The following is a 27,693-nucleotide window of genomic DNA, read 5'->3' as shown; positions in this document are numbered from 1 at the left end:
CATTTACAGACTGAAAGCATTTTAAAATTCAAATTTGCCACACCCTGCTTGAAGCACTTTCACATAGCTGGGAAGTGGGAAGGAAAAAAAAAATGCTTGATATTGCACAGTGAATGATTAAAGGAAAACTAAAGCTCATAGCTCTGTTACTTAACCAATTTTTTTTTAATTTTTAAAGCTAACTTGAATTACATTAGACTATACCCCCCTTCCAAAATATATGAATGCAAAAAGCACCCTTTCCCCAAATTTTTAATTGCAAAATTTTATTGTTTAGATACATGAGGGGAAAATGTAGATACACTACATCGTTTCTCAAACGTATATCAAGACCTATCATTAAAGTTTTCAGTCGACTTGTTAACAGATGAGCTAACTCACCTTCAGTGGATCTAACTTTGTATCCTAAGTCCGTCACGCATACCTTCCAAATCCCTTAAACTGAGTAATAGTTATACTTACCATCAACACTTAAGATTTGTTTTTCTCTAAAACTTCCATTTTAAAATTAAGTTTGTAAAAAATCCTATTTTAGCAAGCTTGATTATATCAACTGGTAAAACTTTATTTTACAATAGGAATTGAATCAAATGATTATTATAATCCAGAGGAAGTATTTCATAACCATAGCAAATGCTGTTATACATACTGCCAATACAGATTTAATAGACAATACTGAACTGTACAAGAGTTATTTATTTTTCCTTAATCTCAAAGCTATTGTTAGTAATACAAAAAGCCATATTAACATTTTTCCATTAGAAAACAATGTGATGTACAAAACTTTGGATGAAAAGATATATGTCAAATTTCATTTAATCACTTGGTGGAAAATCCACCACTCCATCAATACCACCCAAAGTGTTTTAGGCAAAGATTAAAATCAAAATAATGCACCTTAATTCAAGCTGTTAAAAAAACAAGCCTAGCAATATAGTTGGCTACATAGTATTTTTGACTACTGGCGAGTTAATTTTTAACCTCCCCCCCCCCCCCGTTTTTTTTGAGTCCTACCACATACCAGGCCCTGTACTTGGCAGAGTAGGTATTTGAGAAAAAGTTGCTAAGGTTGGAAAGACCCCATATAGCAGTCCTTTGGTTACCAGATTTGACTTTTACCTTTCAAACATCCTTCAAGATCGAGAAACCCCAACTAAAAGTACATACTTTTCCGAGTGCTATTTTATTAGTGGGGAGGGTATTAGGTAAGAGAGGTCATGAACTATTATTTATGATCCATTATTCCAGTTAATAGCACATCTCAAGAGCTAATTTATTTTTCTAATGGGTTTAAGATTCCGTGTTCGGCTGCTACAAATGTGGTTCACCGACTCACTGTGAACCCTACAAGGCACACTGCTCAAAAACAGCGAAGCAGGTGTGCGTAAACTATTTTCCTTCGCATTTAATGAAGTAATGGTATTTGATACATCTTTATCTTCAAATTCAATTCAGTTTAGGGTCCAGCGAAGAAAAAAAAATCCAGTTATGGGGTGGTAAGAGCAAAGGTGAAACTAGTAAGGATTATTACTACATAAGGAAGTATTATTCTCTACCTTTTCTCCTTTGAGTAACAAGATACTAACACACTACTTTCATTTAAAAAAAAAAGTTTGCAACTATTGAATTGAGGCAAGTACTAAAAGGCCCATAAACTGACAATGTTGCCCATTCATCACCATCACTTCTTTACATAAGCCTGTTTTCCTAAGGTATAACACATAATCTAAGCAATATTTGGAAATTAGCCAAGCACTAAGCAATTACAACGGCAGGTAAAACACCATCAATTTCTGAAACACATTTGGCCAGTTTTGCGGCCCATCTGCAGTTTGGATTAAATAGACTCTCACTCAGTATAAATTTAAGTTTCTGGACCTGCATGACAAAAAATGTATTTTAGGAAACTTCCATATGACATTTAAAGAGTCTTCGGGTCACATCACTTTCGTATTAAATGAGTATTTTCTGACATGCTATATAACTACAATAAAAATAATTGTTGAGTTTTTAAATGAAAATTCAATGCAGGTAAATGGTTACAGACATGGAATGTTCTAAGAGCTTCCTGTATGTAATCTGACACCTCTGATTATGAATTTCAGTTTGAAAACTTCAGATTAAAAACCACAATAAAATTTACTCTTGATGGCATGCAAGATGTTCCTCAAAATTAACCTTAAGACCTAGAAGTCTTAGTAGAACATAAATAAACACAACAAATTTGTACATTTTATTCACATTTATTTTTCGCTTTTAGTGTGCTCACAGAAAATTAGAACACCTTAAGCAGGAGTTTAATAGCAATTTTTGTAAGCAAAGTTACATTCCATCTCTAAGTCAAATTGGTCAAAGCTTCTCCAGTATTTACAAAACATGATAGACAAGATGCTACACAAAACCATTGCATCTGAAGATTTTTTTCCTTTATTCTCAAAGACGACTGGAAAAGAAAGCATTGTCTGCTGTAATCAAAAACATACCACAGTATAAACAGTAACCATTCCACTTATCACAGCTTGGTTGAGTTTAAAATTTGTGTTTAAAAGGTCCAAGATGACTGCAGTTTTACAAAAATGGGCAGGGTGGAAAGTTGCAAACTTCATGTGCTTCTGGATATCAAGATTTGTTTTTATACAATAGTCACAGTTAAAAACACCCTGCTGGTAATACATAATTACACTTTATTAAGGTCATAAACCAGCAATAAACAATAAAGCCTATACAACTTGTAGTTCTACTTAATCACTGACTGGTACAGCTAACATGAGATAAGTGAAAAGTTCCTATGGTTTAAATGAACTCCTAAGACTATGATCTTTTTTAAAATCTGGGTATTGGTGTTTTTTTTTTTTTTCTTCTCTTTCCTTCTTAGTCAAGACTTGTAGTGTTGTAAACCTGCCTCACAAAATACATCGTAATAACTTTTCTTTAAAAAAAAAAGAAAAAGACTAAGCCTTTACACCATCATTTATTTCTAGCGGTACGTTACTCTTGGCAATGTCACGCACCACTTAAACTTCCCCATCGTGGCCCCTATCACTTCATCTGATATCCCTTTTGACCCACCCATCTCCTTCATATATGGGCATGTCCATAGATTGACAAAGAAAGTTTACATTTTTGAATAAAGATGCAAAGTATGCAAAAAACATTAATACTGATGCAAAAAATAAAAACAAAAGAGAAACAAGGCAGAGGAAGGTGTTTAAGCTCTCCTCGACCTGTTGGAATGGTGGTAACAGAATGATCTGAGATGGGATCTGTGGGGGGAGGAGGGGGTGGGGGAACAAAATTTGCTGCTTAAAAAGAAAAGGAAAATAAAAAAAAGACATCTTTAAAATCAATCCCTGGTTGTAGACAAGTTCTCCAAAACCAGTACCTGGCACCACTCCAACAAACAAACGGGGAGGGGGGGGAGGGGGAGAAAAGTTCTTCGATTATCTCAAAACTCGGGCCCTTTTACTCTGCCGCCTCCGCTGGGGGGGCTTCTGGACTGCACTCGGGCTGGGCCTCCTGTGACGGGGCTGCGCAGGCTGACGAGGCTGTCGCGGCCGCCGCTTCCTCCGCCGGCGCCGCCTCCTGCTCCGGGGGCGCACCGGGCCCGGCGGCTGAGGGCGCCTCGCAGGCAGCGGCGCTGGCCCCGGCCTCCTCGGCCTTCTCCTCGGCCTTGCTGGGCTCCTCGGGGGGCTTGGCCTCCTCGCTGGCGGCTGGCTTCTCGGGCGCGACGGCGGCCTCTTCGGGCTTGGCCTCCTGCGGGTCGCCGCCCGCCGCCCCCTCCTCACCCGCCGCGGCCTCCTCGCCCGGCGCCGCGGCCGCCTGCTCCCCGGAGGCCGCGCCCGCCTCTGCGGCGGCCGCAGCGGCGCTCCCGGAGGCCTCGTCCTTGCCGCCTTCGGCAGAGGCGCCGGCTGCGCCCTCGGCCTCCCCGCCCTCTCCCGCTTCCTTCTTGTTCTTCTTGAAGGAGAAGCCGCTCAGCTTGAAAGACTTCTTGAAGGAAAAGCGCTTCTTTTTTTTTTTCGGGGTCTCGTTGCTGGGCGAGGGCGTGGCCCCGTCCTCCGCCTTGGGCGAAGACGTCGAGGAGGCGGCCGACGCGGCCTCCCCCTCCGCGGCCGAGGGCGAGCCGGGCTCGGCGGCCTCGCCCTCGGCGGGAGCCTCCTTCTCCGCGGGGCTGGCCCCGGCCTCGGGGGCGGCGGCGGCGGCCGGCTCCTCCTTCTCGGCCGCGGCGGGCGACGCCGCCCCGCTCCCGGCGCCCGCGGGCTCCTCCTTGTCGGCGGCCGGGGCGCTGCCGTTGGCCTGCAGCTCCTCCTTGGCGCCCGGCTCGGCGGCCGCAGGAGAAGCGTCGCCGTTTACCTTCACGTGGCCATTTTCCTGCGGGGCAGAGAAGGCGGGATTGTCACTGAAGCGGCCCGGGCGCCGCCATCGCCGCCCCCACCCTGGCGCCGGGAGGGACAGGCTTCCCCCCTGGGCCCCTCTCGCTTTGGAGACCCCCCCACCCCCTCATGGGGAGACAGGGTTGCCTGCCTAGACGAGCGCTCTCCGAAGAAGCGGGGCAGTGCCGTTGGGGGCGCCCTAAAGACACAGCAGGAGCTTCGACCCCTCAACAAATGCCCTGCGGATTGAAGAGGGCCGAACCCCAGACGTAGAAAGCAAAGGGTAACCCATTCCAGCCTTCGCCTCACGGGCTATGCAAAAAAAGCCACGTAACACAGGATACACCAAGCGCCCTTTGGGAGAAGGCACAGAGCCAGAGTCGGTACACAGTCCCCCTTTCCCCTAAACCCTAAAGGGCTCTTCCAAACAGCGAGAACTCCCAGGGGCATCAGCGCTCCAGCCAGAAGCGCCTGGGCTGCGCGCGCAAAGGTCCTACGCCCCCTAGGGCTTGGGGTCGCCAGGGGGCGCTGCGCCTCCACCGCGCAGAGCTGGGCGCGGGCGGGCGCGGAGGGGCGGGGCCGCGGGGCCACCCCGCCCTGCCCAGCCCGGCCCTGCCCGCCGGCCGAGGCGCCCCCGAGCCCGGATCGCGCAGCCGAGAGTCCACAAACAAAGCTCAGGTGGCTTCCCGGCATCCTGGTCCGAATAAAACCAACAAGGCAGGGGGAAACCCATTATTTCTAAGATCTTGCCTCCGCTTCCACGCCCACCTTCGCCTACGATTCTGTGTAGCCGGGGCGCGCCACGGCGGCTCATCTTACATTTTCAACGGGTTCAGAGCCTCTTGGCAGAGCTCGCCTTCCCCATTAGGTTAGAGCAGGCGAAGCTACACGGCCTCTACTCTAGGAAAAGAGGCGTGGTGGGTGCCCAGTGTTTTCAAAGCAGCCACCCATGGCCGACCTCTCGCGCCCACCCAACCGTGGCCATCTGCCTGGGTCCGGGCAGCTCCGGGGTGGCCCCCCGCAGTGGTCTAGGCGCCAAGCACACGCACAATCCCATCCGAAACACCCGAACTGTCTCTTCTTGACCATCTGGAGAGGGGCTTCAAGGACTCACCGAGTCTTCCCACCCCAGGGATACCATTTAAAAGTCGGATGGGTGTGTAATTCCACAGACAGCTAACGAATAAAGGCTTAGAACAGTGGGAAAGCCCCACCGAAAGACACTGTAACCCTTCTGCCCAGCAGATACTGAAACCCTTGTGCCCAGCTCCAGCCAGCCAGCCAGCAACCTTTCCAAGAACCCAGGGCTTGCCGCCTCAGCATACAATAAGACAGCTTTTCCCTCCTAGCCTTTCTCCACCACCTTCCCCATTCCCCCCACCCCCTCCCCCTCCCAACAATCACACCAGTTCAGAAATCTTGAAAGCGACCCAATCTCGACAGCAAACACGGAGAGCCACCCAAACACCTTTGTGCCCACCAAACACATTTGCAACCTGACTGGGGGAGGGGGGTTAGCACCTAGCTAGTCACGTTCTGCCAAGCTCCAAACACGCCATTTTAGACGATTTACCACTTCTTTCCTCGCGTCAACACAAGAATTTGCCAGGATTCTCCGGGAACCACTCCTTTGGGGGTGGAGGAGAGGACCCCCCCCCCATGAGAAATTGACAATTTAAGCTATCGCTTTCCATTCAACTTTCAGACTGGAATCTGGCCACGCTCCTCTCTCCGCCGAATGCGCCTCGGGCGCGACCAGGAGGGAAAAAGAAGCGTCGGGACTAGAGAAAGACACCAAAGAAATGACCAGAAACACAGGTAGAATTTACCTGCCCGTTCGCTTTGGAAGGCGACGAGGCCACAGCCGCCTCCCCGGGCCTCTCCGCGGTGGCTTCTCCCTTCGCAGCGGTCTTGGAGAACTGGGCACCCATGCTGGCTTCTTCAACAAAGAAACTCAACAGATCCAAGGGGGGAACAAAGAGCCTCCGGTTGGTGTAACGACGGGGCGAGCGGCAGTAGCAGCGGCGGCGGCAGCAGCGGCGGCGGCAGCAGCACACACACCGGAGGGAGGGGGGAGTGGGGGTGGTGAAGAGGACAGAACAGAACCGATTAAATACACTCCGGATAAAAAAATTTAAGTCGAAGAGATAAAAAAGCAGCAGCGCAGGAGGGAGGGAAAAAGGGAGGAAAAGTCGAGCACAAAAAAAGGAGCCCAAGTGTAGTTTTTTAAAAAAAAGAAGTAATAAAAAAATCCCAGATTTGTAGCCGCAATGTAGACAAGAGGAAAATGGAGAAATCTCCCTGGTTGCTAATAAGATGCGGGGTCCAACGCCCAAGTGCACAGATGAATGGGCTCGCGGGCGCTGACGCGGCCCCCGCGCGCGCCGGCCAATCCGCGCACCGCACACAAAGCAGGGGGCGGAGCCTGCGCGCCCGGCGAACAATGGAGCCGCGCTTTGCAAATGGTTTGAAAATCAGCCTCAGACCGAGAATTAATGTCCTCCAAATAAATAAATCAATTAAAAAATACATGCCTCTCGCCTCCCTCTGCTTGAAAATAATAATGCATCACTTGATTGGCTTGCTTTGTTTGGAATTAATTAACGCGGGAGGGGGGTACTTGTGGCTGGGGGCGGAGAAAGCGTTAACTTGACTCGCTTTGACTCTTGTCGGTCTGTATCCGTGTCTGTCTCTCTCCACTCGCTCCCCTCCCCCATCTTCCCTGTGTGTTTATGTGTATGTGTGTGTATGCGAGTGTTAAAGACAATGGTTAGGATTTGTGTGCAGCATGTTTTCTTTCTCCGTGTTCCATATTGGTTTCACAGATATTGCACAGGGTTTGTTTCTTTAACGGTTTCAAATGTTATATCGCCCCCAAATTGAAAGGTATTTAAACCACGAAGATCGAATTTCATCAAACGACATCTCGAGTTAGAATTAGGTCTGTAGGCCAGATGTGGAAAATGCAAAAGCGGCAAGGAGCCTAAGCCACACTCCCTTCCCTATCCCGCATTGGCATGAAATAAAATATTTTGATATTGGCCTGCGACGCTCATCGAATCCCCCCACTCCCGACTATTGCCAAATAGTGATTTTTTCCCCCACAATATAAAGTGAGGGCCATTTACAAAAGATCATAACGGTTCGCATTTTATCACTGTATGAAATGACAATTTTTCTCTATGGTGAAACGAGACACAGCCTCGAGTGTATGAATCCAAATACGCGGTTGGGAAGCAATTCACGTAGATATGAATCATTTTCAGCCGATTGCCAGGATCGGATGGACTTTTTCTGAACATGTGTAAGTGTGCATGCAAGCGAGTGTGTTCTTTCTTGGAAGGGAGGGAGGCAGCAGCGATGAAATGCTAAACAACCGGATTGACGATTACAGTTCTAACGAGAAACTGCATGTTGAAAAATAGCAAGAAGATCCCTGAACGCTCCGGTCTAGCTTGGGTTAGAGAAAAAGCTTCTGTAAGGGGACACCGAGCACCTCCATCTGCACCCCTCGCCACCAAAGAACCAGACGCTATTTGTGTGTGAAAGACAAGGCACTGATTTAAAGAAGGGGAGGAGGCGGTCAAAAATCAAGGATACAGCCTAATAAACATTCTCCTACCGCCTACATTTTTGCTCCCAGAGTTTTCACTCGTTTCCACATCAGACCCTTTTCTCGTTTACGGTTAGTAATCCTGAAATGAATAATCTTTTGCTTATGGAGAGGAGAAGCAGTCGAGAGAATGGTTCATTTCTCCTGGTGTTGGCTCGGAATTCTCTCAGTTTTATTTTCTGCTTATTGTAGGGAAATGGGTCACACTTTGAGTGAAAAAGATGGTTGGTTCAAGCCAATAACTCTTTGTTCAAGTATTGCTTTGAAAATCACCAAGCTGTACATCGTTACACGAAGCTTCGTCTTCTCACTGTCCACTGCCTTCAGATGCATCATTCACTCGCGAAGTCATATTCCCCAGAGCTGATGGAAAGACGTTTCCGTAGAAGTGTATCCTGCCAAACATGTTATCACCCTTAAGGGAGCCCGCTGGCCTGGCCCAAGCCCCCAGCCGCCGAGGTGGACGCGAATTTCTTGTATTAGCGGAGTTCCAACTTGAAAACCCAGCTGGGCTGATCCAAAACCACCATCCAGGCGATTCCCAAAAGCTCATTTAAGGTTGTTGCTAGCCCCCACCCCCAACGTGAATCATGCCCCTTCCTCTGCATCCCCCTCCTAGTTTTAACTTGGGGGGATTGCTAGCTCGCTTTCGGATTTTCTCGCAGACGCGTCCTCAGCCCTCCATTTGGGGGCTGCTTTTATTGCTCCTTTGTTACCAGACTGCCGTGTAGCTTTCCCCCCTTTTCTTTCTCGAATGCCTATTTGCCTGGTATCGGCTTGTCTCCCTGGCAACGGCCACGAAAGATTCGGAGCCCCGGACGGGGGGAGGGGAAAGGGGCGGAGCCGGGGGGTGGTCAGGGAGTGGTGGAGGGGAAAGAGAGGCCGAGCGAGAGAGTCAGACAGACAGCGTAGCAGATGGCCGCGCGAGGAGGCGGGGTCCAGGCGGAGCGCGGGGGAACCCCAAGCGTCGGGGCGCGAGGGAACCAATCAATTCCCGCAGCCGCTCCGGGGCTAGAAAATAAGTGTAGACGCAGAGATTCTCGCCCCACCAGCGGTCCCTAGTTTACGGTAGAAAACACGATTTCCTTTCGATACGAAAGCGCGTGTAGAGCGTAGTTCGGAGAGCCGGCGGTCCGCAGTAACTGGCTGGGGGAGGCGGTTTGCGGTTGCCCGGGGCGCTGAGCGCTGGGGCAGTTTCTCCTGACCTCTCCCTGCGTCGGGCCAGCCAAGGGGAAAGCATCGAATGGGAGAGAGGGTTGAAGGCAGAGGATGGGTGAGGAAGGAAAGGGCTGAGAAATGGCAAGAGCCCATCCTGCCTCGGAAACTACATAATGGCAGGGAAGGACCGCCAGCAAGACTGGAACCAGTACAAGTTGCACAGTTGTGAGTATACAGTCCCTCAGGAGTTGGGTGTTCTCGCGCCCAGAGCTAAAGGTTCCAGATCAAACGCTAAGTGTACAAATATGATTATTTATCTAAATATAATTAAAGAACCCCAGAATGCACGGTGAAAATGTAAAACAGGTAAATCCCCGTAACCAACTCACCGAGAGGAAACAGGTTTTTTTGTTTTTTTTTTTTTTTTTTTTTTTTTTTTCACCAGGGACTAGGCTCTTTATTTCTAAGATGATGGTAATCTGTATATGATTCTACCAAAAGAAATGTTTATTTAGAATACCTCAAAGTTATTTTTCCCTTGAATTGTTAGCACTGGAAGGAATGTTTAGAGATATTTACACAAATTCTTGGGGGTCTTACTCTGTGCCACACATACCGATCTAGGCCTTGTTTTCACATCAGTGAACAAGACAGATGCGGTCCCTAGCCTCAGGGAGCTTACATTTTAGTAGATCGTCTAGTTTCATCCCCCCCACCAGGTGAAAAACCAGGCCTATGGAAGTTGCGAGATTTTGTCAGAAGGTAGACACAGCAATGGAGCTCACCCCCTTGATTCCAAGTCCCCAGCTTCTTCCACTGCAGCCTGGTGCTGTCTGGCCTTCACCTGATGGCACATATTCACTGGGTAGTTCCCCTCATTGGTTCCTATTTTATTTATTTATTCAGCTGCTGCTAAGTACCAGGAAGAGGGCTAGACATCAGCTGACACCAGAAGGACAAGGGCATGGTCTTTCCTCTCATGGAGCTCTGGCTTCATATTATTATCTCTTAAAACTTCTTAGAATGTGGAGAAAGAGAACAAAAGATTGTGTGCTAAAACAAACAAAAAATAGTAAAGAGGACCGTTGTCTAGATTCCAAATTAACTATGCCTTTTTCATTCGAAAGCTTTCATTCATTCACAGGGCATGAGATCCTACTGTGTTTATGGTGTTGTGCTCCATATTTCATCCTAGATTTTATAGTACCTGAACTTCAATTCCATTGCAATTGATTAGTTTGGAATATAGTGAGTAGCAAAACAGACATAGTCTCTCATTCATTCAACAGATATTTATTGAATTTCTAGCATGTGCCGGACATTTGGAACGTATCAGGGAACAAAAGAGACAAGAAATCTTTACGCACCTTACATGCCAGAGTGGAGAGAAAAACAAAACTTCATAACTATAAATAAGCAAATTATATGGAATGTTAGAAGCATGGAAGTGTCGTGAGGAGGGGGGAGCCAGAGAAAAGTAAGGGAAATGGCAGAATCTAACACTGAGATTGCAAATCAGTTTATAACTGTGAGTGGTCATATGTGCTCTGAAGGGAGATGCAGGGTGCTATAGGATAGTCTAATTTAGTTAGGAGAGTTAAAGAAGGCCCTTTTAAAACAGTGACGTTTAGGGACACTTGAGTGGCTCAGTCGGTTGAACGGCTTAGTGTTCCATGGTTTTTGTTCAGGTCATGATTCCAGGGTCCTGGAATTGAGCCTTGCATCCGGTTGGGCACTGAGCGTGGAGCCCCTTTAAGACTCTCTCTCTCTCTCTCTCTCTCTCTCCCTCTCTCTCTCTCCCCCTCTGTCCCTCTCCTGCATGTGTGTGCTCTCTCTCTCTCTCTCTCCCTCTCTCTCTCTCCCCCTCTGTCTCTCTCCCGCATGTGTGTGCTCTCTCTCTCTCTCTCTAAAATAAAACATACTAAAAAAAATGTTGAAGGGGCATTTGGGTGGCTTAGTCGGTTTAGCGTCTGACTCCGGCTCAGTTCACAATCTCATGGTTTGTGAGTTTGAGCCCCATATCCAGCTTTCTGCTGTCAGTATAGAGCCTGCTTAGGATCCTCTGTCATGTCTCTCTCTGCCCCTCCCCTGCTCTCTCTTAAAAATAAATGAACATTTTTTTTAATGTAAAAAAAAAAAAAAAAGCAGTGACATGTCAGTGGAAACCTAAGGGAAAGTAGGCATTACTTAGGTAAAGAGTTGGAGAGTTTTGTTCAGATGGACAAAATAGCAAAGCTCCTGAGGAGGGAAGGGTTCAAATGGGTTTGGGAGGAAGCTCACGTGATTAGTTTGGACATATTTTGACATGCTCGTAAAACATCTTAGTGGAAAAATTAAATGTGCAGATATAAGAATCTGGAGCTCAAAGACTGGTTTGGAATATAAATATATATAGATTTGTGGCCATTCCATATATAAATATTTTCTGAAGTCAAGTCTGAGAACATGCGAAAAGCAAGAGATTCCAGAATCACACCCTGAGTAACCTCTTTAAGAGGCTGGGTAGAGATTAGCCAGTTATATCTCAAAAGAGCTAAAAAAAAAAAAAAAAAAAAAAAAAAGAATTTGATAGTATAACATAAAATAAAATAATAAAACAATGAATAGAAAAAAAGAGAGAGAGAGAGAGAGAGATTGGGTAGAAAAAGAGCCTAGCTGGCAAAGAAGACTGCGAAGGAACCCCCAAGGAGTAGACAGAAAACCAGGAAAATGTGGCGTCAGGAAAAATCAATGGAGATTGTGTTTCAAAGAGTAGTGGTTAGTTTTGTAAAATGCTGGTGAGAAGTCAAATAAAATAAAGACTGAAAAGTTTCCATTGGATGTGGCTGGCTTTAGAACAGGATTCTGTATACAGAATACAGAAGTTATGAGTAACAGGCCCCAGAGAAGCTTTTACAGTATGTTGAGAATGGAATCCCGATTCAGTGTTGACGAGTAAATGGTAGGTGAAGAAGATGACAGCATAAATGGCCCTTTCTTTATGAAATTTGACGGGGTAGAGTGTGGAGAGACAGGGTAGTAGCTAGAAAGGATGCTATACTGCTTTTTTGTTTTGGGTTGTGTTGTCTTGAATGGAAGATATTAGAGCAAAGTTGACTGCTCCGGAAATTAATGCAGTAGACCTTTCTACTCTAGGTAGATATATGTAAGATATAAGCGAGAAAAGGAGTAATGAATGGGATGAGGTTCCCTAAGAATACAGGAGGAGATGGAGATACAGGGCACATGCTGAGAAACTGGCTTTCGAGAGACCCTGTTCCTTTCCTTAAAAAGGGAAAGAAGAGATTTACTAGAAGGAAAAATGGGAGAATTCCCTTCTGATGGTTTCTGTTTGTCCTTGGAGTCATTAGCTAAGAGTGAGGGAGAGTTGGAGTTTAATTGTGTTACAGAAGGTATGGAATGATGATTGATTGAGATTTGGGGACACAGTAAGACTTCAGAGCAATCATGAGTGCCCATTTGAGGTTGATAAATCCTACTGATGCCTCATCAGCATATCAAGCTTTCTCATATGATGATTTAACTGAACGATAGTGTCCATTACAATCCTCTTTAAAATCACCAGCCATTCACTTTCTCAGCCTATATCCAAATTGTGTTGCACCGATACAGTCAATAGCTGCACAGAAGTAAAATATGGATTAAAATGACTCAGAGCTCATAATGCTCCATTACGGTTAATCCTATATGATTTCATGCAGATGTGTATAAACTTAAAGAGAAAGGGAAGAGAATTTACTGTGTGCCAGGCACTGCACTGTGTGAGCCTATGCTAGGCTTGTGTTTCACTCTAACTACAAACCCCATGGACTCATATTGTTATCTCCATTTTACAGATTTGGAAATTGATGCTCAGCAAGTTTGAAAAGTGAAATACCGCTAGTGTGTTAGCCATTGTCTATTGAGGGATGTCTGATTTTAGGACTCTCATAAGGTCTCAATTGGTTGTAACATTGCAGTGGGATCAAATATTTTTGTATGTAGTAGGAGCTTTATTAATTTTTTTCATTTGTACCGAATACTGAAACTTTCTTTAACTTTAGGCTTTGTTTTAGTGCTCCTTATTAACTGTCCAATACCACTCAAATAGAAAGATTCTTGCATAGTCAGGAAACATCAGTGCCACTGGTTATCTGATCTGGAGACTCAAGGACTAATACCTGTACAATAGGAATGAAGTTTCTGGAATGTTGAATGCCTTCCAGATACATAGGTGATTACTACAAAACCACTATAAGTGTGAGTATATTTTTAGTCACTGCTCTTCAGGCCTCTCAGTTCAATTAGCATAAGATTTTATATTTGAAAAAGTTACCAAAGGGTGGGATACATTCTAGATTATAGAAGGGTAAACAAAAAGCAGGAAAAATTAAAATTTTAAAGGAAAAGTTTTCTCCAGAAATTCTCAAAGCTTTTCTACAGTAGCATTTCCTAGAATTTGTAATATTTACTCTCCAGGGGTAGGCCGAAAACTTTCCATATCATCTCATGAAAGAACAGAGTTGGGAGAGGGAGATAATTACCATCTCCTCTTTGTTTCCAAAGGTAACAGACAACTAACAGAGAGCAATCAAAGTTTACATTAAAAAGATCAGGTTTCTAGTCTTACAGAATTACCTAATTAATTGGCCGACCAGAAGTGACAGTATAAAATTCATATGGAAAAAAGTTGACTTTTCAGGCGTGATAGCGTAGGAACCATGCAAAGCATAATTTTTCATTGTTATTTGAAAGCCATAAATACTTTCTGATATTAAAAAGTAGATTAACTTCCTGCCTAGAATGAGGTAATTGAACTGTGTGTTTCTTGAAATTATAGAGTTATATCAAACATTTATTTTTATTCCAAACGATAATGTCATTTTTTTTTTTTTAAAGGGTACGTTTAACCATTATAAATCACTTGTTGCAATCTGTAAATGGACAAGTTTTTATTAAGCTGCTGCTAAACCAGACCTGTTAGGTCTGCTCCAGTTGGATGGATCTTTCAAGTATGTTCAGCACACTGTTAGGCTTTCGGATGGGCTGACTGAGAAGGTCACTGACACTCGTTTGCTCAACAGATAGTTATTAAGTATCTACTTTAAACCAGGCACTGGGTAGTGCTTTGCCTACTCTGCCTCATTGAATCCCCAAGGTAATCTTACAAGGTAGAAACCATTATTTCCATTGTATTCCAAACCAAGTCCTCCAGGCGTTACATAACAGGCTGGAGTTTTTGCTGCTCATAAGTGGTCTGGGCTGCGTTCTGTATCCAGCTCTTGGTAGTTCCAAAGCCTGTGACACTGTTTCCCTGGATACCATGCTGCCTTAGAGAGAATAAGAATTTTATGGGACGTTTCCAGTTCTCTTGGAGGCTACAAAAATGCCCGAGACACTAAAAATTAACCAAAGAATATGAAACTTTATTTATGCATCCCGAGAGAAGTATCTAGGGCCACATCCATAAAATGAGAATTTGCATTTAAAGAAACACACACACACACACACACACACACACACACACACACAGAATCTCAGGTCAGATTCTTGACCCTGGAAACATACTTGGTAACTTTATCCAGAATACAGTCACCACAAATTAGATTGTGTGTAATTGAATAAAAACATGGTTAGGTTGCACCCAGAATTTACCTCTACCTTCCCTAGGGACAAAAGTGTGTGTGCTGCTTAAGGGAGTGAAGTCACTTGGAATGTAGGTAAAAGAGTGTGTCGAACTACAGAGAGGAAGTTACAGTTGGGAAGGAAATCCACATGAGACGTGTGGCTGGGACATGAGATTAGAGGTGAGAGGGTACAGACAGACCTTCACAGTGTCGCTCTGGGAAGATGGTAAGGGTGCCTGGGAAGGAAGCGAATCTCAGCAGGAAATGGAGGGGTGATGACAATGAGGCATTCTTCCATTAAGGACACAGTTGGAATTTGATTTACATTTTGGTTGTAGGTGTAAATTTTTAAAGTTAAAGCAGTTTTGCATATATTATTTCATTTAATACCTACAGTAAATTCAAATACCAATTAAGTTAATCCCCTCTTATAAGAGAGTTACATAATTTGCTTGAAGTCCTCCTGTCTTTAACTGGCCAGATCAGTCAGTGCCTGTGGTCTGCAGGGACGGGTCGACTTTCTCACTGCCCCATCCTGCTGTCTCTGCCCTCGAGGGGCTTATGCCTTCTACTCCTATCCCACTTTGATATTTAATAAAAAAGATAGTCACGGCATGTTTGTAATCGATTTTGAGTTTTATTCTCATTGCTTCAAATACTGCTTCTATGCCGATGAGACTACAGTCAGCATTTCCTGTCCTAACAGCTAACGCAAATCTCAGATCTTCATTTTCTGCTGCCCCCTTACTGAGCTGGGCATTGCCGTGTGTATATTTCTTACCCCCGCCTCAAATTGAGGTTATCATTTTTCCATCAAAATTAGCATCACGTTCTGAAAGAATTTCATTAGGTTTCTTGGAGGCATTTTTGAATCATTCCTCTCCCACATTTTCCAGGCAAAGAACAGAACCAGATATAAGACCTCAGAAGGGTTCAGTATGGCTAAACACTCTACTACCAATTAGAAATAAAAACTAAAACAGGGGCGCCTGGGTGGCTTAGTTGGGTGAGCGTCCGACTTTGGCTCAGGTCATGATCTCGCAGTCCGTGAGTTCGAGCCCTGCTTCTGGCTCTGTGCTGACAGCTCAGAGCCTGGATCCTGCTTCAGATTCTGTGTCTCCCTCTCTCTCTGCCCCTCCCCCACTCATGCTCTGTCTTTCTCACTCTCAAAAATGAATAAATGTTAAAAAAAAAATTAAAAAAAAGAAGTAAAAACTAAAACAAAAAATTACCTAACAAACTAAAAGCTTGACATTTTTGCTTGTTTGGGCAACCTGTAAACCTGTCTTTCCCTAGCCACCATCTTTCTTTCCCATCTTTTTAAACACGTGATCCCTTGTGTTGCCTTTTCTCCCACTCAAATTACCATTGATTTGACTTTGCAAAATATAAAAATAGTTAAATAGCAAAGAGAGGACTGGAATTCTCACTCTATCATTTACTGTAGCCCAGAACACCTCATGGATCATTCTTGTCAAGTTATGTTGCTTTTTTTTCTTTCAAACATCTCTGGTATTTTCTCCCTTCTCAGTTTCAAACTAAAATCGAAGCTCAAGGTTCTTGATTCTTTTGTCTGAATTACCTCGTAGGTAGTCTCTGCCTGCTCCAGGGCCTTCTATGCCACAGTCATCTCCCCTGTAACTCCCTTGATCAAAAATCGGCAAGATTCTGTCCATATAATCTATCTTTTTAAAAATTTTTTAATGTTTATTTATTTTTGAGAGAAACAGAAAGATAGAGTGTGAGTGGGGGAGAGGCAGGGAGAGAGGGAGACACAGAATTTGAAACAGGCTCCAGGCTCTGAGCTGTCAGCACAGAGCCCGACGCGGGGCTGGAACTCACAGACCGTGAGATCATGACCTGAGCCGAAGTGGGATGCTTAACCAACTGAGACACCCAGGCGCCCCATGTCCCTCTAATCTCTAGGCAGAGGCTAGTTTGGGTCACTGAGTAGCAATATATTAAGCTGTCCCTTACAATTGTTTTATCTGCCTCCTGGCAAAGAACTAGTAATTACAAGATCTTAGTATAGCCCCATTTAATGTACTTTATAGAGAGAAGATTGAAGAACTTAATGATACTTCATAATTTCAAACAATTTAAGAAACCAGTTCCCTACCAGCTTCTTGCCTTAGGCGTTAAAAAGGAGCAGGTCTCAAGGGGACTGTGAACTGATCTCCCTTTCTGCTGAGGAGAGAATCGTGATTTTGAACTTTCTATGTCCTTTTTCCAGGTTTGTGCATTTGACTCAGCTACAGCAGTAGTTGCACTGGGAGGGGCAAAATGTCCCCCAAGAGGTAGAGAAGAAAAAATAGCAATTGGTAAGTAATAGACATTTCCTCCCGATTGTGTAGCTAAGACAGGTTTTTTCTTCTTGATCAAAATATTTTTTCTTTTTTTTTTTTTTAATTTTTTTAACGTTTATTTATTTTGGAGACAGGGACAGACAGCATGAACGGGGGAGGGTCAGAGAGAGAGGGAGACACAGAATCCGAAACAGGCTCCAGGCTCTGAGCTGTCAGCACAGAGCCCGACGCGGGGCTGGAACTCACGGACCGCGAGATCATGACCTGAGCCGAAGTCAGATGCCCAACCGACTCAAGCGCCCCTCAAAATATTTTTTCATGTTCTCAGCATTTCATTTTCTCATACTAACACTTTTTTTTGGCTGGGCCTCTTGTTTTTTTCCCACTGTACTTTAAATGTCCTAAGTATTTCTAGTGAGTTTAAACTATACTCTGTCCATTAATTGACTAAAAGAGATAGTGATTTTCTCTACATTTGTTTTATATTCTTTTCACCAGATGCAAAAAATACCTGTGGCTTTTGAAGTTACAGAATCTGTATTATTATCATTGTGATGTTTTGAGAGTACCCTATAATAAGCAAACAAAGAACTGTTATATTGTAGATATTGTCATTACTTTGTTTTTTGATGTTTATTTATTTTTGAGGGAGAGAGAGAGACAGAGTGTGAGTAGGGGAGGAGCAGAGAGACAGGGAGACACAGAATTCAAAGCAGGCTCCAGGCTCTGAGCTGTCAGCCCAGAGCCTGACGCAGGGCTTAAACTCAGGAGCTGGGAGATCATGACCTGAGCTGAAGTTGGATGCTCAACTGACTGAGCCACCCAGGCACCCCTTTTTAAAAAATTTTTTTTAATGTAGACATTGTCACTACTCTTTAAAAAATAATTTGATTTTCAATTTGTCTTTTTATTGACACAATCAAAATACTCATTCAATTTAGTAAGGGAAAACAGTAAAAACTTGACACAATATAGGCAAATATCTGCCTATATTGTTTTTCCATATTTTTTCATTTAATTCTTATGTAAGAACTTATTAAGCCCTTAATTAGTCGTCAGGACTATTTCATGAAACATATTAAAATGTAGTTAATGTCATTGTATGGTTATGTATTATATTGCATATTATATACACACATATGTTATATAAGATACTGTTTATATAGTACATTATATATTATAATATATAATATAATTATGAGTGTATGGTTATGCATAAACAGGATAAAATATGAAGTTAAGAATATTGATTTCTAGGGGCACCTGGGTGGCTCAGTGGGTTGAGCGTCCCAACTTTGACTCAGGTCATGATCTTGCTATCCATGCATTAGAGCCTCGCGTCAGGTTCTGTGCTGACAGCTCAGAACCTGGAGCCTGCTTTGGGTTCTGTCTCCCTCTTTCTCTCCCCTCCCCCGCTCACACTCTGTCTTTCTCTCTCTCTCTCTCTCTCTCTCTCAAAAATAAATAAACACTGAAAAAAATTTTTAAAAATATTGATTTCCGTTGTCATTATATTAGCACTTATAGGAACAAGCAGTTCACTTTATCACTTTATCAGAAGCCATCAGACCAATGCCAATCTTCAGATCAGTCTGGGGAAAATTTCTCTTTGGGGTGGACCTTATAAGCCACATGAGAAACTAACTCTGTCTTAATACTTCATAATTATACTATATGATGATGATTTTTATTACTGTACTCTATCACCCACTTTGATCACTGACTTTAATAACACTAACACCTTCTAGGTACATTAAACATTTCAGTATTCAATTAAGTTTCAAAATACAGGTTTATTCACCGTGCCTTTGGCTGTCTCTAAAATTACTACTTGTCTTTAGAGAATTTACCACTCCCAGCATGAAACAGCTGTGGTGTAGTAGGACTACGGGATTTGAGGACAAGAGTTCAATTTCAGGTTCTGTTGGTAGCTATGTTGTGACCTTCCACAGTTGACTCAGTTTCCTGAACCCAAGTTTCCTCCTTTGTAAGATGTGGATCAAAATTCCTCTCTTAAAGAGTTGTTAAGATAATGTCTTATTATCATCGTTGTCTTAAGGTGTGCTTTGTAAGAAGTTTTCTGTTGAGATTTGAACAAAAATAGGAGAGACAATGAATATTCTGAGGTAACACGTGTGACAGCTAGAGGTGGCACCTAGTAAGTAAGCTCTCAATAAATACTGGGTTTTCTTTTCATCTTGGAAAAAGGGGATTTGGTAAAAAACCCCTGAATAGATTTGGAAGTAAAATAAATAATCAAAGCGTCTATCAGCGGAACAGTTGTTAAGTACTTATTTGTAAAGTAAGGATTTGCAGTGAACCCGCCATTTCTCAACCTCTCCCTTGGGCAGAATTCCCAAGGGAGAATTCCCAGAATTCCCAAAGGGAGAAGCTGACAAGAGACTACAGAAGGCCCTAGAAGGCCTGTAGTAGAATGGGCGATTCCATGTGAGTAGTTGTCTTTTTCTTCCAGCCAGCCAACGGCTCTCATGAAGCAAGTGGGATTATATTTCTTAATTAATGTCAATTTTAATTAATGTTTAGACTTCTACATGATTAAGCAAATGCCATATCCCCACATTTTGCTTTCCTTCTATCTTTTCTTAATCTATGCTTTTCCTTAAATATCCTACAAACCAGAGTTGTTTAATATAAGCGGTGGTTTTGTCCTCTCTCCTTGGACATCTCATCCGGTCTTCGTTGGGAAAGCCAGCAGAGAGAGTCAGGGTAAAGGACAATTAGAAAAATATGCACCATTAGTCTTTTTAAAATCCCACCCTCCTCATAGAAAGTCCAGAAAGAATAATGAGCTTTCTTCAGGTTCTCTGTCTCGCTCCTTTTTTTTTTTTTTTTTTTTTCCCTGAGAGCCAATTAAAAATCTTGTTAGCAGCAATCTGTTAACTTTATTTGTACCCTGGATTTCTTTGGGCAATATTTTGTTATCCTTATGCAAATTTTATTTTTGCATGTTTTTTCTTCCAGTCTTGAGAAAAAAAAAATATTAAAAAGAGATAATTTTTCAACAATTGCAATCCTCACGGTGATTATGACTGTCATCATGATTACAAAATGTGAAATGTGTGAATATGGCCGGAGGCAGGGCTCTGTCTAGTGGAGCAGTTAAGAGTTCTGGAATCAAATACACTTAGCTTTGGGTCCAAGCTCTGTGAGGTCAGCGCTGATACCATTTCAGTGATGGGAGAGATACCGAGGCCGGGGAAGGTGAAGCAATTTTCCCTAGAGTGCCCTGCAAATACGTAGCAAAAAGTGATCTCAGAGGCCTGGTAACTGGGTTTAAACATTCCCTTTCCCTTACAGAGCAACAACCTTGGGATTTCGTAGAAGATTGGATATCAGTTTCAAATCTTGTTCTCTGTATTGCAGAGGCACCAGTGTCACGTGATTCAGGGTTGATGTCCAGCCCAGAGCATGGCTGTCCCGAAGGTGTCATAGCGGTAGTGGCCCTCTGGAGCTGTTGTTTCCTCTAGGAAGAAATACAGCCTTTTAGGTGAGGCCTGTACTCAGTGTTATAGGTTTCAGTATTAGAAGTTAAGCTTCTGTATTAGTTTAACCTTATAAAAACTAGAGCTATTCACATAAATATGAAAAATAAGGAAAAGAAATGAATGTGTCACAAAAGAAAACTCTAGACTTTGTCACTGCAGGTTTAATATATGACCAAGTAGCTCTGCATAAGGTGGGAGCTATGTTAATAAAAATACTACACTTGGTAACTCCTATTTTTCCATAAAATTTTTTTTTAATATGAAATTTATTGTCAAATTGGTTTCCATACAGCACCCAGTGCTCATCCCAACAAGTGCCTTCCTCAATGCCCATCACCGACCCTCCCCCTCCTCCCACCCCCCATCAACCCTCAGTTTGTTCTCAGTTTTTAAGAGTCTCTTATGCTTTGGCTCCCTCCCTCTCTAACTTTTTTTTCCTTTCCCCTCCCCATGGTCTTCTGTTAAGTTTCTCAGGATCCACATAAGAGTGAAAACATATGGTATCTGTCTTTCTCTGTATGACTTTTGTCACTTAGCATAACATCCATAAAAATTTTTAATGAGAAAAGGTATACCTGCTTGCTACAATTTTTAACAAGCGAAAGAATATAAATATTCCCTTTCATTATTCCTTCTTTTAGAAATTCCTCTACCTTCTGTTAGCTGGTCGTGCTGTATCTTTCTGAGCTTTTTTTTTCCTGTTCATTTTCATGCTCACACACAGATACGTACATGAGTTTTACAAGTACCGTGAATGAAATTATTCTGTATAGTCTTTGTATTCTATTTTGTGGCTTCTTTTTAAAACTTTGTATCTTGAAGAATTCCCCTAAGAGTACAAATAGAAAAACCTCATTTTTTTTTTTTTTAAAGAGAGAGAGAGAGAGCAAGGGAGTGTGTGGAGGGGGAGAGAGAGAGAATCTTACGCAGGCTCTGTGCTCAGTGCAGAGCCCCACGTAGGGCTAGATCCAAGGACCCCGGGATCATGACCTGAGCCAAAATCAAGAGTAGATGCTCAACCAACTGAGCCACCCAGGCGGCCCAAGAAAAAACCTCATTCTTCTTAGCCACCACATCACGTTTCAGAGTTCATATAGAACTTTTAAAATGTATTTAGTAATTCTTCCTACGGATGAATATGTAAGCTGTGTTAAATTTTTCTCTATGATATTATTATTATTTTTTTTTTTTTAAATGGTTTTATTTATTTTTGAGACAGAGAGAGACGGAGCATGAGCAGGGGAGGGGCAGAGAGAGAGGGAGACACAGAATCCAAAGCAAGCTCCAAGCTCTGAGCTGTCAGCACAGAGCCCGACGCGGGGCTCGAACTCACGGAGTGTGAGATCATGACCTGAGCCGAAGCCGGACGCTTCACCGACTGAGCCACCCAGGCGCCCCTCTATGATATTATTAATACTCATATATACATTTGTCCAGGTGTGTAGGTATTTTTGCAGGATGGATTGTCAAAGTAATATTGTTTCATCAAAGGTTATGATTTGTTATCAGAATCTATAGCATATTGATGATGTTGCTGAATTGACCTATAAAAATGTGATTGTTTTATAGTCAGGTGAGCAGTGATGAAAATGCCTGGTTCCCCATTTCCTTGTGAAAACTGCATAATATCGGTTGTTCGGTGTTTTGTAATTTGATGGGAAATAACTAGTAAGATCAGTGTTGTTTCACATTTTTTATCATTTTTTTTTCTTCTGCTCATTCTTACTCTTTTACCTAATTATATCAGACTGTCTTTTTATTTTTGATTTGAAGGAGCTTTATACTCTTTACATATTATAGCAGTTTACCCCCTTTCTGTTTAAGTTTATTTATTTTTAGGTGTATATAGAGAGAGCACATGTATGCAGTTGGGAGAAGGGCAGAGAGAGAATCCCAAGCAGACTCCGTGCTGTGAGCGCAGAGCCTGATAACAGGGCTCGAACTCGCGAACCCGTGAGATCATGGCCTGAGCTGAAATCAAGCATGGGATGGTTAACTCACTGAGCCACCCAGGTGCCCCACCTCCTTACTGTTACATGTTGCAGATATTTTCTTCCAGTCTGTCACCTCTTTTAACTTAGTTTGTGGCCTTTTGTTGTGCATAAAAGTTTAGTTTCTGTCTGTTGCTTTCCTTATGGCTTCTGGGTCTTCTGTCTTATTTAGGAATGACTTTGCTCCCTTAAAATTACGTATATATTTTTCTCGTGTTTGTTACATTTTTAAAAATGTTGTGATTATTAATTCAATTGGAACTTATTTTGAAAGGTAGTGTGAGGCAGGGGAGGGGCAGAGAGAGAAGGAGATAGAGAATCCCAAGCGGGCTCCAAGGTGTCACTGCAAAGCCCGATGTGGGGCTTGATCTCGTGAACCTTTGAGATCATGACCTGAGCTGACGTCAAGAGTCAGATGCTCAACTGACTGCACCACCCAGGCACCCCTATTTTTTTAATTAGTATAACTTTGTGATGTATTTTGATAGCTGGTAGGGATATTTGTTCTTTTGTTTTGAAAAGTCAATTTTCTTAGTCATTTATTCTTCCAAATGAAATTTGGAAACAACCTTTTAATTCCAGAAACATTTTCTGTCTACATATTTGATGGGATTATGTAAAGTTATACAAATTGAAAATCAATTTGTGTAAAATTGACATTTTTTATAATATTGACTTTACCCTTCAGGAACATCACAGGTCTCCGTTTTCAGGTCTCCTTTACATCTTTAGGTATAGAGTTAGAGATGTCTTCATTATATGTTGTGCAAATTATTCCGAGACAATCTATTGTTTTATCTTTCTCCGATTGTTTTATTTTCTATTTCTTTTTTTACTGAGGTATAACATATTAGTTTCATGTGTACAACATGATGATTCAATATTTGTATACACTACAAAATGATCACCATAATAAGTCTAGTTACCATCTGTCACCATACACAGTAATGAAATTTTTTGTGTGTGTGATGAGGCCGTTTAAGATTTAGTCTCTTAACGCGTTATTAACTATAGCTAGCTAGCATGCTGTACATTATAGTCCCTGTTGTTTGTAAATGGGTTACTATAGGATCGAAGGCCAGAAATAGTAGGTGATTTGCTTAAATTTAACTGGTTAGTAACAGAAAAAAGATCAGAAACCAAGACTTCTGATTGGTCCCACTCCCCAAAAATTCAGCTTCTTCCTACAGTCTCACTCTTGTCGCTGCCTCTCTCTCTTAAAGGTGACTTCAAGTTGAATAATGAATCTGAGTGAAAGAAATATAATTCCGTAAGTCTGAATCACAAGAAATTGGAAGAATAGACTCTTATAAGGTTAAAATTTCTCAAATTTAATTCATGTTCAAAGTGAGTAATATGTATGTTGATAGAATTTCAGGAGATTTATTTTTTTAATGTTTATTTATTATTCATTTTTGAGAGAGAGAAAGAGCTAGTGGGAGGGGCAGAGAGAGAGAGAATCCCAAGCAGGCTCTGCACTGTCCCCACACAGCCTGACGTGGGGCTCGAACCCACAAACTGTCAGATTGTGACCTGAGCTGAAATCAAGAGTCAACCGAAAGGTCAACTGCCCCTGAGAAGATTTATTTTTAACCTAATGTTTCTTTAAAGGCTTCCCATAAGTGGGGCGCCTGGGTGGCTCCGTTGGTTAAGCATCCGACTTCAGCTCAGGTCGTGATCTTGTGGTTTGTGGGTTCGAGCCCCGCATCGGGCTCTCTGCTGAAGGCACAGAGCTTGGAGCCTGCTTCGGATTCTGTGCCTCCCTCTTCCTCTACCCCTCCCTCACTCACAGTCTGTCTGTCTCTCAAAAATAAATAAATATTAAAAATTTTTTTTGCAGTTTTGTATATCCTGTTTATTTTAAAATTAGATATACGATATTCATACTTACATATTAGCTTATTATTCACACTGATGTCTTTTTTTTTTTGTAATTTACATCCAAATTAGTTAGCATATAATGAAACAATGATTTCAGGAGTAGATTCCTTAGTGCCCCTTACCCATTTAGCCCATCCCCCCTCCCACAACCCCTCCAGTAACCCTCAGTTTGTTCTCCATATTTATGAGTCTCTTCTGTTTTGTCCCCCTCCCCGTTTTTGTATTATTTTTGTTTCCCTTCCCTTATGTTCATCTGTTTTGTCTCTTATTTTTTTTTTTAACGTTTATTTATTTTTGAGACAGGGAGAGACAGAGCATGAACGGGGGAGGGGCAGAGAGAGAGGGAGACACAGAATCTGAAACAGGCTCCAGGCTCTGAGCTGTCAGCCCAGAGCCCGACGCAGGGCTCGAACTTATGGACCATGAGATCATGACCTGATCCAAAGTCGGATGCTTAACCGACTGAGCCACCCAGGCACCCCTGTTTTGTCTCTTAAAGTTCTCATATGAGTGAAGGTCCTCATATGATTTTTGTCTTTCTCTGAGTGACTAATTTCACTTAGCATAATACCCTCCAGTTCCATCCATGTAGTTGCAAATGGCAAGATTTCATTCTTTTTGATTGCCAAGTAATACTCCAGTGTGTGTGTGTGTGTGTGTGTGTGTGTGTGTGTGTGTATACACCACATCTTCTTTATCCATTTATCCATTGATGGACATTTGGGCTCTTTCCATACTTTGGCTATTGTTGATAGTGCTGCTATAAACATGGGGGTGCATGTGTCCCTTCCAAACAGCATACCTATATCTCGTGGGTAAATGCCTAGTAGTGCATTTGCTGGGTCATAGGGTAATTCTATTTTTAGTTTTTTGAGGAACCTCCATACTGTTTTCCAGAGTGGCTGCACCAGCTTGCATTCCCATTAAAAAAAAACTTTTTTAAGGCTTCCCATAAGTGAAACCTCAACAAATCTTTCTAAACACTGATTTCAAACTTCACCTACAAAATAAAGCTATACGACATCATTCCGTTCATAAAATTGAAAAGCATTATAATTATAATTAAGCTTAGCATTTGTCTTTTATTTAGTATGGTTGCAAAGCAGAGTTGTTTGATCACTGTCAACACTTGACAAACTGATGGTAGTTTTAGCAATTATCAGGGCACTGTAAATCCATCATCAAGTACTTTAATGTCAGGGGAAATCTGCAGATTTCAGTAAATATGATATCAGCATTATTTATCAAAACTTAAAGTAAGGGCAGTAAGGGGCGCCTGGGTGGCTAAGTCGGTTGGGCGTCTGACTTCGGCTCAGGTCACGATCTCATCATCCACGAGTTTGAGCCACGCGTCAGGCTCTGTACTGACAACTCAGAGCCTGGAGCCTGCTTCAGACTCTGTGTCCCCCTCTGTCTCTGCCCCTCCCCACTCACGCTGTGTCTCTCTCTGTCTCTCAAAAAATGAATAAATGTTAAACAAAGTTAAAAAAAAAAAGTAAGGTCAGTAACATGGATAGATTCTGGCTTAGTGATGTATCCTAACAATGTCAACAGGTGGCTAGTCAGGAGGGATGCCTGATGCATTGTGTCCCTCAATGATGCAGAGGTCTTTAGACACTTTCTTTCTTTTTTTTTTTTTTAATTTTTTTTTTAACGTTTATTTATTTTTGAGACAGAGAGAGACACAGCATGAACGGGGGAGGGGCAGAGAGAGAGGGAAACACAGAATCGGAAGCAGGCTCCAGGCCCTGAGCCATCAGCCCAGAGCCCGACGCGGGGCTCGAACTCACGGACCGCGAGATCGTGACCTGAGCCGAAGTCGGACGCTTAACCGACTGAGCCACCCAGGCGCCCCGACACTTTCTTTAAAGTAAGCAGATATTTATGCTAATTCCATATTGGAAAGAGAAGAACTCTGAAAGATCTAACTGCCTCTCTATCATTTTTCTCTATTTTTAAGTACAGTGCCTCAGGTAAGATGCCAGTGATGCCTGTTAGATCACATCAAACGGAAAAATTAAAAAAAAAATGAAATGCGTAGACTAGCCCATTTAAATGTTGATCCAGTCAAAAGTAGATTTAGTAGATGATAAAAACGTGGCTTGTTCTGAACCCCAAAAAGTTAGGAAAGGCACAGACTGAAAGGACCAAAGATGAGGGGAGCTGGGTTGCATAGAATGGAGGCCAGTCGAAGAAGTAAAGGTCGCAGCAGAAAATAGAGAGGACGTGGTTTGTCTTGCTTTCAGGAGGTATCTGAATTTCCAGCACTTGTGGAGATAGTCATCAAAATGCTTGAGAAAGTCTAGGTGCCGTATGGAAGCAGTACGTGAGGATGAGGAATCTGACATCCTTGTTTTCAGGGGTGGCTCCTACCTCAGTAATGAGCGAGTTATGAACCTTCCATGACACCCCTTGGGTGTTCAGAAGCCAGGTGGAGCCTCCCACAAGTGAATGGCAGAACGTGGATAAGCCTTGTATTTTAATAAAATCCTTATGTCACTGTTCACAGGAGTCGCACAGAACTTCTTAGATCCTACTGTTGAAGTCTGTGGCTCCTCTCTGGTGAAATGGATCCTGGGAAGATGTGGCACAGAAGGTAATCCAGTGCATTAACTATGATTCTTGTACTTTGTTTTGCTGCCCTTCGTCCAGTTCCTCTTGACAGAAAACATGTTTAAAACAATTTTTTTAAATTTATGTATTTCTTTTGAGAGAGAGCATGAGTGTGGTGGGGGCAAAGAGGGAGGGAGAGAATTCCAAGCAGGCTTCATGCTGACACAGCACAGAGCCCAACTTGGGGCTTGAACTCTTGGACTGTGAGACCATGACCCAAGCCCAAGTCAAGAGTAAGATGCTTAACTGACTGAACCATCCAGGTGCCCCCAATGCGTATTGTTTTAAAAAATGAAATGTTCTTATTTTAAAGATGAAAACATTTAAAATAATTACATGTAAGCTTCAGTATCTCTGTTTGTCCCTTGTTCTCGTGGCTGTGCACACGAACCCGTAAGCTCGGTCAGGTAAGCCTCCACTCTTTCAGGTAGCAACTACACCGTAAATGAGAATACTGGGGATCTGGTGCCCAGATGGGCTGGAAATGGCTGTCTCAGGATATCCATGTACCAGCTTTTTACTGGGGAATTGATACTTTTTTGGCTGACCCATATCTTCTATACTGAAGAAGATTTGGAAGGGAGCTTTGCATCATGTAGCTTGCCTGGTTGGCAATTTTGGTGTTTTCTTAGCCAAGAAGCAAGGGGTT

General features: G+C 42.9%; 1 protein-coding gene and 1 long non-coding RNA gene across 3 annotated transcripts in view; one reads left to right on the top strand and one right to left on the bottom strand.

Annotated features, from left to right (window-relative positions):
- Positions 1–2,227: 2,227 nt before the first annotated feature.
- On the bottom strand, positions 2,228–6,875 carry MARCKS (myristoylated alanine rich protein kinase C substrate). 2 transcript variants are annotated; one of them, XM_042939648.1, is made up of 2 exons: positions 6,200–6,875; positions 2,228–4,368 (listed from the first exon to the last, which is right to left on the bottom strand). In XM_042939648.1, exons 1-2 carry the CDS (start codon positions 6,299–6,301, stop codon positions 3,463–3,465), a joined length of 1,008 nt encoding a protein of 335 aa, XP_042795582.1. In that variant the 5' UTR covers positions 6,302–6,875; the 3' UTR covers positions 2,228–3,462. The 2 variants fall into 2 exon arrangements, with proteins under 2 accessions (XP_042795582.1, XP_042795583.1); XM_042939649.1 differs by lacking the exon at positions 6,200–6,875 and adding an exon at positions 5,485–5,736.
- Positions 6,876–8,901: 2,026 nt separating this feature from the next.
- Positions 8,902–27,693, top strand: part of LOC122219134 — a 44,339-nt gene continuing 25,547 nt past the window's right edge. The window contains exons 1-4 of the long non-coding RNA XR_006202274.1: positions 8,902–9,366; positions 16,981–17,068; positions 20,438–20,561; positions 26,941–27,027. This is a non-coding gene — a long non-coding RNA (uncharacterized LOC122219134). The remainder of the gene's footprint in view (positions 9,367–16,980; positions 17,069–20,437; positions 20,562–26,940; positions 27,028–27,693) is intronic.

This window comes from Panthera leo, chromosome B2 (genome assembly GCF_018350215.1).
Source record: "Panthera leo isolate Ple1 chromosome B2, P.leo_Ple1_pat1.1, whole genome shotgun sequence".
NCBI lineage: Eukaryota > Metazoa > Chordata > Mammalia > Carnivora > Felidae > Panthera > Panthera leo.
This window is presented reverse-complemented; position numbering and strand designations above follow the sequence as displayed.